General features: G+C 41.8%; 1 protein-coding gene across 1 annotated transcript in view; it reads left to right on the top strand.

Annotated features, from left to right (window-relative positions):
* Positions 1–1,308: 1,308 nt before the first annotated feature.
* GYPC (glycophorin C (Gerbich blood group)) overlaps positions 1,309–17,031 on the top strand; it is a 33,942-nt gene continuing 18,219 nt past the window's right edge. Inside the window, exon 1 of the mRNA XM_023931218.2 lies at positions 1,309–1,587. Within this exon, the coding sequence (XP_023786986.1) occupies positions 1,554–1,587 (34 nt within the window). The 5' untranslated portion in view covers positions 1,309–1,553. The remainder of the gene's footprint in view (positions 1,588–17,031) is intronic.

Raw genomic sequence — 17,031 nt, 5'->3', positions numbered from 1 at the left:
GAAGCTATCAGGTGTAAATGAATGTCACGCTACAGAGCTGAAGCCAGTGCAGCAACGTCAGGAGTTTTTCCTATTATTTCCCTGTCATTGTTTTGTGCCTTGCTTTGCTCTATCACTAAATGTTCCAGAGCTCTCTACCACGGGCCCAGAGTGTGGAAATTCTGACTGAAGTAATTTACTGCATCCATGTTCACAAACAAGCTGTTAGTTGCTGTTGGCACGTAAATAAGTCACTGTTCTTTCCATCCTATAGCTGTTAAATAAATACTGTGAGCCAAGTTCACGGCAGTGATTTCTTGTAGGAGGTCACTGAGATGATTTTACAGAAATATCCTGTGACAGTTTTGCAAAACAGGATGGTCCCAGCCTGGATTTCATTACTGTGTTTTTTGTCACTTCCATCCTGATGGTTACTGTGTTTCTGCTGTCACAGGCATCCTGACTCCATGGCAGACACCAGGAAAATTGAAACTTTGTCCACTCTTGTTAGTGTTTAAGGCATATGCATTAAAAATTACTCCTATTCTGGCATAACCTAGACGTCTACACAGCTACATACAGGCTGTGTATGCACACTTACAGTTCCTACATGGTGCTGACTGCAGCACAGCATGCAGACAGCCAAACAGATAGCTTTAAATGGCAGCTATATAAACAAGGCAGCTGGCACCCTAGTCCAGGCTGAAAACCTTGCAGTGGAGTATGCAAATTAACCTCTGCAGCCCAATAAATACATCTTATTCATAAATAACCCTAGCCTGTAAATTAAAACAAAAATACCAAGACTAGGGAGAAACCAGGTGTCTCATCTTTATTCTACCAAATAAAACTGGGGCAGAGATTAAATGCTTTGTCAAAGGTGCCATAGGAAGCCTGTGTCAGAGCCATGACTGGAGTTACTTGTGCCTCAGCCTGTGCTGTAGCCACAGGTTCCTCCTTGTTTTGAGCACAGTGTAGATTCATGGTATATGCTGACATAACTACTTTGACCCAGTAAATGCCATCCTCAATTTTCACCTGTTAAAGGTGAATGGGTCAGACTGTGAGGGTTAAGGGGGATGATGCACAGCAAAAACTGAGTCTTACTTTCAATCCTACCCACTAATGGTTGACATTTTAGGAAAGGGAGTCAGCAGCAAGTTTTGCACTTTACAGAAATAGCATCAACAGCAGTGGATAGGGGTTTGGGAAGTGGATTTAATAGGTGCGTCTAGATTTGGCTAAGAATGAAAAGAGCATTTTCTTTCCACCGGTTGCTGGCTAATAAAAGCAAAGGGGTGGAATACATCCAACTTGCAAAACTTGAATACAGTTACTGCTATCTGCAAATGGGTGCCCCTCCCCGCTCATGTGAGCTACACAGGCAAAAGAGAATGACACATGTGCTGTTTCCTTTTCCAGTTGTAAAGGGGTCAGGAGCCAGGCAAGGAGAGCCCGAACAAGAGGAGCATTTTCCTGGGTTCTTCCAGCTGTTCTGTTCAATCCCGCCGTCAGTTCTGAGCAGGGAAGAGAGACTGTCAACACAAATAAGGCATTTTTCAAAGGCGTAAATTATGAGTTCCCAAAACAATGCGACATCTCAACCACGTGAGTACCCTCACCCCCCCTCCCCCCTTACAATGAGAGTGGATTTATCAGTCCGCTGCTTAAGGAAAAGATTGTCTAATGCATTTCATATGGGGGGAAGAAAAAAAAAAAAGGAATGTCTGAGACTAATCCTGAAGGAAAAAAGTTGTGAAGAAGCTGTTTTCTTTCTTAATTCTTTGTGTTTGTGTGTGCGCGTGTGTGAGGGAAGAACTGAAACGGGCTCTGGAAACTCTGGCTCCTGAATAGGACCAAGCAAAGTTAGTAATGTTTCCGCCTAAACCCCAGCTTAGAAAAGTTTCATTTGAATGTTTTTCCCTCCCCCCGCCTTCAGGAATGAAGTTATAGAGTATTTTGAAAGCGTACTGACGCTTTTTTAAGATAGTAATGGTGCTGCCCAACTTGCGTTTAGAGTCTCAAGCTGTCTGTGTGTAACATGAGACTCAAGCCACAAACTGACAGTCTATATTTAAAGCCACAATGTGTTTCTGCTCCTGGAAATTTAGAAACATGGGCTTAAGCACAAGCAAATTGGTTTTTCAGCAAGAGAGGGTACAGGAGGGCAAGTCCTCTGTTTGCATAACTCTGCATATTTGAGTAAATTTTAAAAGAGAGAATTTGGCCCAAACAGTCAAGTGAGCACAGAGGCTCAGCTGCAGTATGACAGTGTTCATTTTGGGACAGTTTTAAAAAGAAAGGTAAAGTACAGGAGGTGGATTATGCTTTGATAAGCTGTGAAGAACTCTTGAGTTTTTGTTGCTGCAATATATTTTTTATTTTTTTTTCTTACGGCTTTAGTGTGATCTTTCTTATTTTAATTCAAGAAAGCGTGTTTGTTTTATTTTTAATAAATAAGCTGCCAATAGCAGAATTGTTTATCATACCACAGTATCAGCAATGAAGGCAGAAAGCACAGACAGCACTGCTGGGAGCAGCCTGCAATTCAGGGTTTGATCCAGATACTGCTGTAAGGATATTTGTTCTCTATGGTTGTAGACACTGACAATGTTTCCCAGGCTTTGAATGAGGCAGGCTGATCTAGCAGAAAAGACACAGCAAGCAGAATCTCTGGAATCCCAACCAGCAATTTCTAGTTACCCATTAGTCCCTTTTGCAGGTTCTAACCAACAGGAAAGATTAAATGTTACTTTTATTATTCTACTTCCTTCTGCAGTTTAGAATATTATAGCTTGTTTTCTATTGCAGCTTGTTTTCTGCTATAGCCAGGAAAGATACAGGCAGGCTAATTCAGCATTCTGAGAGCTTGGGTTTGGCAAAGCTTGTGTAAATTACTGTTATTGGTGCTCTCCAAGCATGTCCAGGAGGGTGGTCATAACTCACTGAGGTTCTTCTTGTGTATTGTGGAATATCAGCAAGGGTCCAGACCCAGTCTTGTATACTTAGTGACAGATTTGGCCAAGTGACACATCCAGGACCAGCTCTACAGACCTGAATACAATACAAACATCTTCTCTGGCAGACCCAGGTTGTCAGACCCCACAGAAGGCCCTAGATGGGAGCTGGATGAGGAGTTAGTGCCCCATAGGACCTTTTGTCTGCTCATAATGAAAAACAACAGATGCATCAGGTTCTCTTAGCTTTTTTTCCAAAATGTGGACAGGAATTCTCAGTTTGAACTATTTTAAGATCATATGATTCTCTCCATGAAAATAAAGTGCTTGCAATCCAGCTAGAAGAATTCTGGATGCAAAATAGTCACAATATATTGTCTTTGGGGATTTTTTTGGTTCCATTTTGTTTTGTTTTTTAATAGATGGATCAAATTTATAGATTTGGAACAAAAGTTAGAGGGAAATCTAATAATACCTTATTTCTGTATAATGCAAGTTTGGTGCATTGATAACGGTTGAGGTTTTGAGGGAAGGTCTTTGGGAAAAGGGTCTTATTTCCTAGTAAAATTCCTGCTATTTTTGCAAGAAACAAGACAAGAAACAATTGAAAGTTCAGTGTATTGATAGGCACTGCGCAGCATGGACAGCAGATGTTTGCCAGAGAGGCAGAATAATTGTGAAAACAAATTTGCTTCAGTGCCACAGTGAAAATCTTTGAGATGGGTATGAAAATGCATAAAATAATCATCAAAAACTTTTGACTATACTGAACATATTAATTCTTTGCTGAATACCTGCAGGTGAGACCAGAGAGCAGCTGCCAACTGATGTAAACTGAACAGTGTTAAAGTTTCCTAATTGCTCATGTACTTTGCTTATCTCCTTGTATTCACCCACGTCTGATAAGGAATTTTTATTCATTCTATAAATGCAGTATGATCCTGTCAACCCAGGGGGGAGCATGTACTGTTTCAGATTTCAAATATTCAACTCTGTGAAAGCTGTAAATGTATTCTGCTTCTATGTGGGGATGTCCCACTGTCTCACCTTGGGCACTTCCCATGCCCAGCTCAGATATCCACCAGGAATCTGAGTGGGCTCTCTGTACACATAGCAGAGGTGAGGGAGACAGTAACTGTGATGCATTTGCTTCCTGCTCAGATGTACAAGCTGTAGCTGCCTGACTGCTGTGAAACCTGAGGAACTCCCCAGGTTTGGCAATCTCAATTCAGCTAGCAGCTTTTGCCCTCTTCCTTTTAGACTGCAGTGACCCTATTTTGAGGCAGTGGGGCAGCTTAAATGAGGTGGAGGATTAGGACTATAAACGTCACCAAGTCAAAGGTTCAACCTGGGGGGGCGGTGATCCATGCAAAGCCATCTTTATGGGTCAAATGTGTTCACCAATTACAGGATTTCTTCTGCACCCAGCAGCCTGGCAATGTTTATCTGGGGTCTCTTATATTCCAAATGCCAGCTGGCAAAAAAGTTAGTGGTTAAGGAGAGCAGTTTGCGGAAGCTAGTCTTCCTCCTCATCCATCAACAGATATCCCCCCCCTCTTCCTGGGGGGATAGGGAAGCAGCAGTGGGATGTGTGCAGCACAGAAGAACTGGCCCAAGAGGAAACCAAGAAGCAAGGCTGGTCCTCAGGCCATACCCCAGCTGCAGAGGGAGGAAGAGGGGGAGGAAGAGGGTGAAGCAAAGCCAGCCTTCTTGGGCTGTATGCGCTCCCTCTGCATTGCCAGCTGTCCTCCAGCAGTAACTCAGGCACTACCCTGCTCAGGGGAGCACAGTCTGCTGCTGCCTCTGTTTTACAAGCAGGAGGTCTTGGCTGCATCAGCCCAAGCTTCTCCACCTGCCCCAGTGATAGAGCTTCTGGCAAAACAAGTCACTTAAGTGTGGGCTGTCCCCTCAGAGAGGCTGAAACCTTGCAAAGGTGGCTTCAGAGGGACTTCTGGCTGTAAACAGGGACTGTGGTTCTGAGAACAGCCTTGCCACATCTTTAACTCATAATGAGATATATTTTGGGACTGCAAACTGGTTCTTTTGTGTGTTCCTGGAGCAATACTGCTTGCCTTTCACACAAGGCCTGTGAAAACCCTGGAATGAACTCTTTAGGTTTTTAATAGTGTTATTCACACCTTGGCAATATATGTGATTTCAATGCCCTTAATCAACAGAAGTGCTTGCCTGTGACAGCAAGTGATAAACAAAAACAGAGGCTATTGATTATGAAAATCTGGTCTTCACTGGTAAACCTGTCAGCATTTATGCACAAGGAAACCTATAGATTATAATAAGCTCTCCTTTTTAGCAAAGAAATCTCAAAACATATCCTAAAAGCATTTATGTAAATTAAATGTCTCCCCTTGTACGTTTGTTTCCCACCACTGTGCATATGAATTGAAAAATTTGGCTTTGTACCCCAGGGCTCTCCTGACACCCTCATTGTCTGACATATTTATGTGAAAGTCTGGGAATTGAAAGGCTCAGAATGCACCTGAAATTTCAGTAATTAACAGCAGAAATGTTGGCAAACCGCTGAGCTGGAGAGAACAGGGAGGCTATCGACCCAAATAGGAGGCTGCTGTTTCAAAATACACAATTTTCAGCATTTCTGGGAATCATTTAAAAAAAAAAAAAATACACAGTAGATGTTAGACATTCAGGTTATGGCTAGTTGTGTGCTTAAGCCTTTTAATATTACAGAATTATGCAGTGTCTGCATCTCATTGCTGATACTGCTGCACCTTTCTTTCTAGGCTCTTGTGTAATATACCGTGTATCCATCGCTGTTCAAATGACTGAGTCCAATCAGCAAAGTCTTTTGTAAAACAGGCTTTCAGGACTGCATTCACTAATGAAAGTCTGTTTGTGTGCGTGCTCTGTGCAGTGCCTGTCTCTATTGTTGGGGAGGGATTAGTATTCCTATAGTGTAGAGAAATTCAAGCCAACAGAGGGATCTGATTGTGCTAGGTGCTGTACAGTCACCTCTTCTTCAAAAGGCTGGTAAAGAGGAGAGATTACAGGTGGAAGAGAAATGGCTGCTCTCCACCAGACACTGCTGGTGAGGCAGCTTCTAGCTGGGCAAAGCTGGGAGGTAGGAGTTGGTTTGATTCCAGTAGATTCACTGGGGCAACAGCTCTTTGCTTCCCACTCCCTAATTCTGTAATGCATGCTCAGGAAAAAACATAGCTCAGAAGTTATTTAGTAAGTGGCCTGCTTGTTTCCCACAGAAAGATCAGAAAACGTTTGAAAATAGCATTTGGCATAGGTAGGAATTTTGTTTACAATTTTTTGCTTCACATACAAGTTGTGATAGAAAATGCATGAAAAAAAACCAGGTGCCACAGTGAGAAGAATATAGGAACACCTTAGGAGGGCAGGTATTTGGGCAGCAGACTGTTGTGTTTTACTTACTTATTTTTCTAAGTCAGATGAATTTGACAGCATTGCCCCAGTAATGAGTAGATGAAAAATTCACCAGCTGCTAAGCATTCTGAAAAACTACTTGGAGAATGGAGAAAAGTGTCACTTGGAGAAATCAGGCTTTGTCTGTCAGCAATTTATGAACACGAGTGGAGGAAAGGCCTCCCTTCTCTGGATAATTTATTTGTAACTGATAACTGCATCAAGTACCAACACTGCAATGCTGTCACAACAGACATGCAGCTCATAATCTGAGGCTGAAATAAAATCTGGACTCCTGTGTTTCTTGAAGAGTCAGCACAATCTAATTCACACCAGATTCCTATCTCTGCTATGTTAGCATGGAAATCAAATGCACTGCCTGTGCTATACTGCTCCCTTATTGCAGATGTACCTTGCACGTGTAGTTTCACCAATGAGACAGCTGGCTAAGTGATTTTCCTCTTAATTAATCATCTCATATGCAAAGGAGGACAGTTTCTCATATCTTCTTCTCTTCTGACATATGTTTCACCACAGGGTTCTTCCTGATGAAGCAGAAAACTTCACTTAAAATCTCAATGGGTTAAACTTGTTCTGCTGCATTGGAGTTTTAAAGCCATTTTTCTTTCTTTTCCTCTTCCTCTCTTTTTCGTCTTAAGAGGGAAAAAAATTCAGTTATTTCATGAGGGTCTCTACCTCTTTTTTCTCCAGATAAGCCCTGAAACAGAGTTAAGCTTTTTATCAGTAAGTTGCAGGGGGGCTTTTGAACACACCCTGAGACAGTTCTTTGTTACTGTGAGTGATAAATGCCTATTTTACTGGGGACTACATTTTTAAAATATCTAGTTTTATGAGGCAGTCCACAACATACAGGACATGTATGACAAGGTCACAGCCATGCAGAATCAGACATCAAATCCTTACTTACTTATGTAGGAGCTGCAAGCAGAGACTCCCTCAGTAACACCAAACATAGAAAAAGGGTTTGAATTCTAGCTATACCCACATATATAAACACCCAGAGTGTATGTATATACAATATACCCTATATCTGTATGCCTATGTATACAAAGACATATGTATTTATACCCACCACCCTTTCAGCTACTTATATGGCCTTATTTGTTCAGGTTTATATTTCTCTTCTAGCTCATCTGTGCTTGGGGGAATTTGGTAGTTGTATTTTTAGGAGTTTTCTAGAAACACTGATCATATTAGTATATTCATCCTGAAATTAAAGTTATTCTTTAAAAAACCTACCCTCCTTTGGAAACAAAATACTTATTCAATAATCAATTCCATCATATTACATAATTTTGTGTCCCCCTCAAACAGTTGAGAAGATTTAATTATACTGGAAGAGATTTTTTTCAGAACTGTTATTTCAGTCAACCTTTTTTTTTGGTAGGCAAACTTCTCTGTTGTTCATCTCATTTTCTTTGAAAAGTGTTCTTACTAAGACAAAAGCAAGATGCTTCTTGTCTGCTAATTGGATGTTTCGAAAGTTTCAGTCACTTAAGAAGGGATGAAAAAGCAGGTATTCATGGTGACGCTAGATGAACCAAATAATCCTTAGGTGAGACAAATAGACCACAAATCACTTAAACACAAGAGATTATAGAGTTACATGTACAAAGGAGTAGAGGGAAAATATATTTCTAATAGATTGTGAAGAGTTAACTTGTAGTCATCCAAGAATTCAGGAAACTTGTGTACATTTTCAATGACATGCTGGATTTTTATGTTTTATTTCTACCTTCTAGAATATATTGTTGCTTTCAAGATTTTCTTAGCATGTATTAGGGCTAGAAGTTTACCAATTTATTGTGAAACAGTCTAGTCTTTTATTTCCTGAAACTTCATAACCAGTACTCATGAGCTAGCTGAGGTTGCTCTTCTAACTCTCAATGATTCATGCAAGTGTAACAAGCACAGTCCCAGTCCCATCCAACAAAGCAAGCAGGAAATTAAATCCTTGGTGCATGTGTGGCATCTCTCACACCTGCTCTCTCATGTTGTCTAGTTCAGATGGCACCTTCTGCACCTACCTGTCTGTCCCTTTCTTTGCCCAAAATAAATGGTCAAATCTGAACAGACAAGAGACACAGAGGTCCCAGCTGTTAAATGCTATTTTCCACCTTCTCTCAAGGACCTTCCACAGTGCTGCCAGTGGGAAGGAAGAAAAGAACAGGATGGGAAGACATAGATCTTTCCCATCTGGGCTGAGGCTTTGCTTCCTTTGGGAGCTGCCCTCTCTTCTACTCTCTCTCTTCTCTATTGATTTCTCTTTGCTCTCTCATCTTCACAGCCTGATATGAAACAGCACCTCCCCTCTCCAGATCTTTCCTGTCATCACATAGCAATTTTTATTTACAACTGGGACGTGCTTTTTACATTCTGAATCGCACAACTGGGAGAGATGATTATTCTCTCTCTCTTGAATTTCCATAATTACCTCAATGGCCTTAGATTTTTGGACTCTATTGCATAAAAATGCAGTTTTCCCCACACTGAACTCATTGGGACTGGTTTGTTTTTTTTTAGTTTAAAGTAGCTCTGCTACTAGTTAGTAATGGCAATTAAGCCCTTGGTGGAAAGAGGAGCTATACACACAGTTAGGCTGTATCTCTCTCTACAGAAAACCCTGCATAAAATTTTGAGTACACCAGGAAACAAATCTGCAGTTGTGAACCAAGTTTCAGCTTCCCCTTTGCTTTGGGAAAAAACGTTTTTTTCACTCTTTTGCAAAAGCAGTCGGTGTTCTTTGAAAACTCTCTCACTTTTCCTGTTACCCAACCTATCCTGCTCCAGCCATGAAGAGTGGAGTGAACAACTTCTGCTAACATCACCAAAGCCAAGAAGAACACCACCAGGGAGAGGATGGCCAGGTTGGCTGGGACTTTGAGCAACATCATCTAGTTGAAGATGTCACTGACTGTGGGGATTTGGTTGGGAAAAGATGGTCTTTAAGGTCCCTTCCAACCCAACCCAACCCAACCCAACCCAACCCAACCCAACCCATGATTATATGATTCAAAGGGTGCTTGGTATGTCATTCTCATGAAGACTAATGTGTCTTGTCTGCCTAATGTGAAGAAATTAATTCTTTTGAAAACTTGTTGATTGCCTTTGGCACTTTACCTTCTCCCACTAAGAGCTGTCTAGTCGTCACACCTACAGCTCATGAACATGGACCCATGAAAAATACCCTTCTGTCTTACCTTTTCTATAACTGAATGGATCTGGTTCTTCGAAACAACTTTTCCCAAGTAAACCACCCCACACCCTGACCCATGAACCCAGATCTGATTTGTACTTGCTGCACAGGAGACAGTATGAAATTACTACAAATCCAAGCCATTACCACAAGGGTAGTGACACATGGTGACTTGGCATAGTGAGAGATGGAAAAGATGGTGTTGTACAGCACCCAAAAGAAGCTTGTTTTTTCATACTCTTGGTTATCTGAATCTTTCTTCTGTTTCCAGTTCTCCAATTAATGTTTCCTTCCTACTCATGATTAATAGCAAGATTTCCACTCACATCCTTCCCATTTCCTCTTGACAAAATACAGTCTTCTTCTTCACTTGCAAAAGTGAATCCTTTTTTACTTTGTTTAGTCTGTAAATTTCTCAGGACAGAATGGTTTCTCCCTCCATCTCTTTTTTAAGCAAGAATCACCCAATAATTATTTGGTGCCCATGTGTTGCTGACCACATCTGTCTTCCCAAGTTACCTCATCAAGTTGCTGATTCTGGATAGAGATTTCAGCCTCCTGAAACATGAAGATAAAATGCAAAAAACAACCTTAGGTATGACATCAACTGGTAATGCATATCAAGCTGGAAGAACTTTAGGGGTTTCTCCTTGAAAATATTTTTTCCCCTAAACACATTTATTTTTATTCTCTGAGATAGTCTCTAGACTGTGGAGATCAAAGAGAGTTGGAAATCCAGCAGGGTTTTTAAGTGCATTAAAGGTACTGTGTTTCAAAGCCACATGCCTAAACATTTAAGCACCATGGAAGAAATGAAGTAGCAGGTGGTAATACATGTAAACATGATTGTTCTAATCTTAATACTTTTCAATTTGTCAAAGCCTAACTGTGTGACAAAGAGCCAAAATAAAGGATGCTGTGTGCACATGTAGACACACACGAGAGGATAAAATCCAAGGACACTAGCCAGCTTTGGGTTTTCCCTTTCAGCCACATTTCTGCTCTTGTAAGTAATTTACAGTAACAAGGATGTGTATTTACCAGACTTATGTGGAACCTGGCAAATCTAAGCAAGGAGTGCTTCTTGGGAAATTTGAATACAGAAATGTAATTCCCTGCTGCACTTCTTTTTTGCCGAGGTAAAGAACATAAAATGCCATCCACCATAGAACAGTGGCATGTTGTAAATATCTGCATATTGTGAATATATAGAGACACAGTCTATAATGTTTCTCACTTAGCAACTGAGACATTATAGAAATATTTTCAGGTGCTTTCACAGAGTCAAAGTGAGACAAAATGAAAGTATTTTTCTTTTTGTTACTTCTAAAGAAATGAGAAAATATTAACAAGTGATCTAACTTGTTAATCTAACCCCTTTCCTACCATATGTTTGGTGCATGTTTTCTGTACAGACCTAGCTGTAAATAGAAAAATTCATCACCTGAGATCACCTGAGGTCCTAGCCTGTAAACAAATAGTCCTGTTTCTGTGCCCTTCCTGTTTCTGCAGAGTTTCTTGGGAAATGCCTTACTTATTGCAAGCTGCCATTGCAGTACGGAAATCAGTGTTGTTGAGATACTTGTACCCTGGAATTTGAGATTGCTCATATTGATTTTATTGGACTTTGTATCAGAATTTGCTGATTTCAGACCTTAAGTTTTTAATATTACTCTGCTTCAAATGCCTTGGTTTAGCTCACAGCAGCCTCGTCTACTATCACCAGAGATTTTAATGAAGGCAAAATGATTTATCAATGGGAACTAGAACTCTTGTAGGAAACACTATTGAAGACTGGGGGTAGTGGGGAGCAAATAAACTGATCCTGTATGGCCCCAAAGAAAACTTCCTGCTGATTCCAGGTTCTTGCACATTAAGAAGAGATGTCTGTGGCTCCTGAGCTCATTCCCCCTGTGGATTAATGATCCATAAGGGACTCTTTGTACCAAGGAGGAGTAAATCACCCCTCCTGCTTTTGGCAGGCAGGAACATAACTGGGGAGATAAATGCTTTTACATTTCTCTGAACTTTGCTGTTGCTCCTGGGTAAAAAATTTCCCTTTCTGGAATCCATTAAAATCTGTGAATCTCAGACAAAAGCTCTTCTTCCTCCTCCCACGTTCTGTGTGAGATGCTTAATCTCTGCATCCTGGGGACATAACCATTTGTGAGCTGGAAACAGAGCATGAGCTGAGCCCTTCTGCTCTCGAGGTACCTCGTCTGGCTTCCTTTGCTTGCAATGAATGAAACCTTTCATCTCAACAGCCTCTGACTTGTGTCAGAAGGTTCATAACTGACTGGAGCAACAATGGGTTGACACAGAGGTATGAAACTCTTTAAAATGTGGCAATGCTAAATAAATAAAGATCAGCTTTAAGCACAGGGGAGAAAGCGAGATGAGGTAAAGCTGCGTGACACTGTTTTTCAGAAAAAAAATGCAGCCTGGACTTTCCTCCCTATTCCTCTCCATGAATTGCATTTCCTGTAAGGAAAAGGTCATACTTTCTTTCCCAGGCTGCTACAAGCCTTCTCCAGACAGGAAGCATATCCTGTGTACTGTTTTCTCCAGAACCCAGTAGCAGAGAAGACAGGAGTGTAACTTCCATGCTGCTGCTCCCAGTGTGCTGTTTTTAAGTGACCTGAGTACCAAATCTTTGGGTGAATTTTCACCCTTCTCAATCGTGGTGCAGCCCCAGGGCCTTGCAGACCTGGCAGTTGATGAAGATGGCCAGAGGGAGCTTCTCCCTTTGGAGGTCTGGATGGCTGTTTTTGTCGGATATGAAACTGCAGCAGTCACTGGGGGAGATGTGGGAGGGGGAAAAGCACATATTCTGTAATTGAAGATTGTGTCTATGATTTATTCCAGAAGAAAGGGATATATTTTCCTCATTGAATGAGAAAAAGAGACTTGGAAACTGTAACAGATAGCACATGTAATTTTCCACCCAAGTGATTTCCTTCACAGCTCACACCTGAGAAGAAGCTGGGGATCAGCCCACCCCAGTCATGCCCTGCTGCCTGCAGCACAGAGCAAGGTCCAGGACTTGTGGGTGGCTGAGGGAAGTTCGCCAGGGAAATGCAGATAAATGTGGGTGTTCAGCTTTGCAATTGATTTTGTTTTCCACTACTTGGCACTTTATGGTACCAGCCTGCTGTCTGTGGGCATGAGCATTCATATCCTTTAGAGGATAATTTCCTCCCACTCCCCCCTCCACTGAAAATATCCTTGGTGTGAGGAGACATAGCAAGAAATGCAAACTCCATCCCTTAACAGACACAAAGCCATGGGAAGTCAGCTGTGGCCAAGGGTCATATGTCTCTCCAGACTCCCAGGGCCACACACATCTGTCTTTTCTGTTCCAAACTTTGCAGGGATATTTCCAATCCAGCTTCTAGCTAATGGGATTTGGTACCGATTTTCTCTGTCCTTTGTTTCAGTGCCACTGCCCTATGAAGTGATGTAGCAGCATTACCAGAGCTGCCTGTGTGTTCCCTTAGCCCTCACCAGCTGTTAGGTCACACCAGCATTAAGGACAAGAGACTTCCTTTCCCAGGGACAATGCCACCTCTTCCCATCTGCTACAGAATCCATGACAAGTGATGGCCAGTGTGGGTTTGATGCTGATGGTGCTGGGTTTTCTTGACTAACCAGGACTTTAAAGCTTTTTCTTCGTCTGCCCATGGAATTGCTGCAGTGAGCATGGAGCTGATGGGCTGCCTTACCCACTAGAGCCAGAAGCAGATGCTTAATGGAGAGTTAAAGCACAGGCCAGCCATCAAGGGATCTGAGGAATGGGAAAGTTTTGAGCCAGAATTAGTAATTCAGTGTTTAAATGGTTGCCTTGGGGTATAAAAGCTTTTGCATTTACCAGAGTTTCTCATATGAAACACTTTAATCTCCTGCTTACATCCAGACTCGGCGCTTGGTGGGACTGAGCCTTGCTTGCCGCTCTTCTTGAGCGAGGTCTTTTAACTGGTAGGTGAAAGAATTCAACCTTTGAATCTCACCTGAATCTCAGCATTACTGAATGCACAGCTGGTTGCAGGGAGCAGGGAACTCCTCTGTCCAGTTCTCCCAGGTAACTCCAGTGCCTCAAGGAGTGTGTGACCATGACTTTATCATTTTGTCCCCTCCGTCTGTGCAGCAGCTGCCCACCCCAGCAATGTTAAAGGTTTTTGTCTGAAGCCAGCTGTGCATCCCAGCACAGCACAAAGGTGCTGGTAAACCTAACCCCTGTTTTGGAATGCAGCCAGGGTAGGGAACATCTCTGCCATCCCTTCTTCCCTCCTCATTAAGCGAACCTCCTACTTCCCAGGAAAAAATATCCAGTGTAAGGTCTTGAGAGTTAAAGCCAGACTGCTGTGTGTGACCCTTCTTTAAAAAGCATGTGCATCTCCTAGGGAGCACTTCTTGCTGGCTGTCTGCTAAAGGGACTCTCAAGAGCTAAGAAGCTAGAACAACAATCCTTAGTTCCTGGCTGTGTGTTTAACACTCGTGGGTGTAGCAGGGGAACCAGGAAAGACTCCCACATCTCCTGAAAGGAGCCTTGTGGATTTAGAAAGACAGATATTCAGGTCTTGTGGAAGAACGAATTAAATTTGACAGAGAGGGCCTGTAAAGCTGGGGCCTGTGGCCTATTTTATCAACTTCTTTAAGTTTTCTATTTCATCTATACAGACAGAACCAAAACAAATGCAAAAAGGAAGTGGGCTTTTCTCCTCTCTTGTAACAGATGCATACTTGTGTCCAAGCCTTGCCATGGCATGAAGTACTGCTCAGCTCCCCCTGAAATAAACCACAGCTCACACATATCTCAGGGTGGAACTTGGCTCTTAAACAAAATTTAATGGGAGTCTGCTCTGGCTGAACTCTACTTATGACTTCATATTTTCCAGGGCTGTGCTACTGCTGTTGGCTGATTCATTTTTCTTTCTTTCTTTTATTTTTTTTTTCCTTTCATTCTCTTTATACTAATAGGTATTTCAGTGGGATAACAAGACCTTATGAGACTGTTCCAAAGCATACTTTTCTGGAGGCAGTGGTAAATAGTTTTGAAAGTGCTTTGAGAAATTTGCAGGCTGTCTCATGACTGCTTGAGAAGGCAGACCTTTTCAACCTGTTAGGCAGCATCAACTGGTGAATTAACCTGGGAAGTTGGAAAGCAGAGAAGGTGGACAGAGGCTATATTATGTATAGTATAATACTATGGTAGATGGTAGAGAGCAGTGAAGGTGGACAGAGGCTATATAATACATATATATTATGCTTCTGGCTTGATTCCATCATGTTTCTCATACTCATAAAATGGCATTTTCAAAACTTTCACTATTGGCCCAACTGAGCAGGTGGAATGTGTGAAGACACGGATTTCAAAGGAAGCAGAAGCAGTTTAGCAGAGAGAGCTCTTGCAAATCCCACCTCATATGTGAACCACTTGGTGTTTCACTTTGTGTGTTGGGAAAGTGCCCTGCTTTGAGCCAGCAGGGCACTCAGTGGCTGCTGCTGCTGCTTGGAGCAGCACCCTTGAAGGAAGGATGGCACAGGGTATCATCTCTGCTCTAGGACCCAGATCTGACAGCTGAGAGAGGGGCCCAACTTCTTAGAGCATTCCAATATAATCTTACATAGGAAATACCAGCCCAACTTTTTCCATGGCCTTCTAGAGCTACTGTAGTTCAAAGGAGTCACTGGACTGTGAATGTCTGGAGCTCTCTGCTCTGCTCAGAGCACTCTAGAAAAGTCTCCAGGTTTAACCAGCTGCTTTTCCCTTTATGTTTTTCTTCATGGGAACTTGTTTTTCCTGCATGTAGATTTATGATGTATTTTAACCACTCAAAAGAGCATTCCTGCTTTTTGCCCTCTCTGTCTGCACCTAGCAAACCTCTCCCTGTTAATGCATCAGCTGATAATCAGACTAGAGTTTGACTTGGATCAATTTGCCCATAAGTAAATAGCCCTCTAAGTAAACAGTAAATATGAGTAAATAAATAGATATTAAATGGAGGAAGGGACTTTCCTTTTGGTGAGCTGGTTTTCTGCTTGGAAGGAAAATGTTTAGGAACAAGAATGCCCTTTGCTGCAGGAATTTAGCAGCCAGCTCAGATCACAACAATTCAGTGTCAGCTTTCCTGCATGGATATTTCATACTCTTAGGAGCAGCCCAAAGGCTTTACAGTAAGTGAAAAATATGTTGATCAGAGAAGTACCATAGCAAGCATTTGTTGCTATTGAAAACTACTAGACCATATTTCTTTGCTTAATGACATACATTAATCCTCCATTGAAATTTCCAGGGCAGTCCAAGCTGAATCTGGCTTTAAAGGTTTAAAATACAGTCCAAACTATAAAAATGTAGCATTCTGACCAAAAAACGGAGCTGGAAAAAAGTCTCAGCAATGTTCCTTTGTTTTTTCCTTTGTTGTTTAAACCACTAAGGATGTCATCTACAAGATTTGAAATGGTTTCAAAAACATGGCATTTTTTAAATTGGTGACCAGAATATGAATATTATCCAAGTACTCACTGCTACTTCTGTTTTCAGTCCAGTTTCCTAATGAAACGAGTCTTATGTGTTCCTGCTGTCTATCTGTCTGCCTAATCATCTGTTCATCCATCTGCCAGTTCTCATCAAGAACTTTTGGGTACACTGACCAGTCTCAACCAGATTTGAAAGAGAAACAAGAGCCTCACAAATTATTATAATTTTCCAGGTTTCATGAAAGTCAACACTGTCTACAGAGTGCCATTCAAGTGAACAGTAACACAAAAAGGACTCCTTATTAGGAGATTAAACTAAATGAAGTTCTTTTCTACTTAAGAATGTAGCAGCATCAAGCTTTGGCATGACTGGTTTCCTTCCATAAACATGAGTCCAACTTAACAGGCAAAACACAGAGGGTAATATCTCATTTAAGCACCTACAGGAGATATCAAGCCCTTCTGACCAGGGCACGTTGAAAGCTCTGCAAAAAAAATGGGTCTCACTACCTCATAGCAAGGTTAAGCCCTCAGCACAAGCTTTGGAAAGGGATGGCTAAGCAGTGCTAACAATAATGTTTGGGATTTATTTTCCCTAATTATAGACTCCAGAATTCTTGGCTTCTTTAAACTATTCTAAGTTTGCTTATTGGTTGATGGGAAGGAAATTCCCACACCATACTCCAGAATTCACCACACTGTGTGGAGGCTGAATAGATCTTCTTGCAAGAAGGCATGTCAGAACAGAACAGACTGCAATAGCTCCAGCTGGAAGAGACACACAGATATCACCTCAGCCAACTGACTATTAGTGTCCTCCAGCAGCACCTGTGGAGACAGCTGAGATCACACAGACTCCTTTCCAGCAGTCAAACATCTCGTCAGGCTGCTTATTAGCCTCCCACCTACATGGTCCTTGACATTTGTGTTGCATTAGGAGAGCGGAACATTAGCAATAAACTGTTAATGAATTTCACAATATAAGCCTGTGCT

The sequence above is a fragment of the Cyanistes caeruleus genome, chromosome 7 (genome assembly GCF_971803275.1).
Source record: "Cyanistes caeruleus chromosome 7, bCyaCae1.hap1.1, whole genome shotgun sequence".
Classification (NCBI taxonomy): Eukaryota; Metazoa; Chordata; class Aves; order Passeriformes; family Paridae; genus Cyanistes; species Cyanistes caeruleus.
The sequence above is the reverse complement of the archived record's forward strand: the minus strand, read 5'-3'. Positions and strand labels throughout refer to the sequence as shown.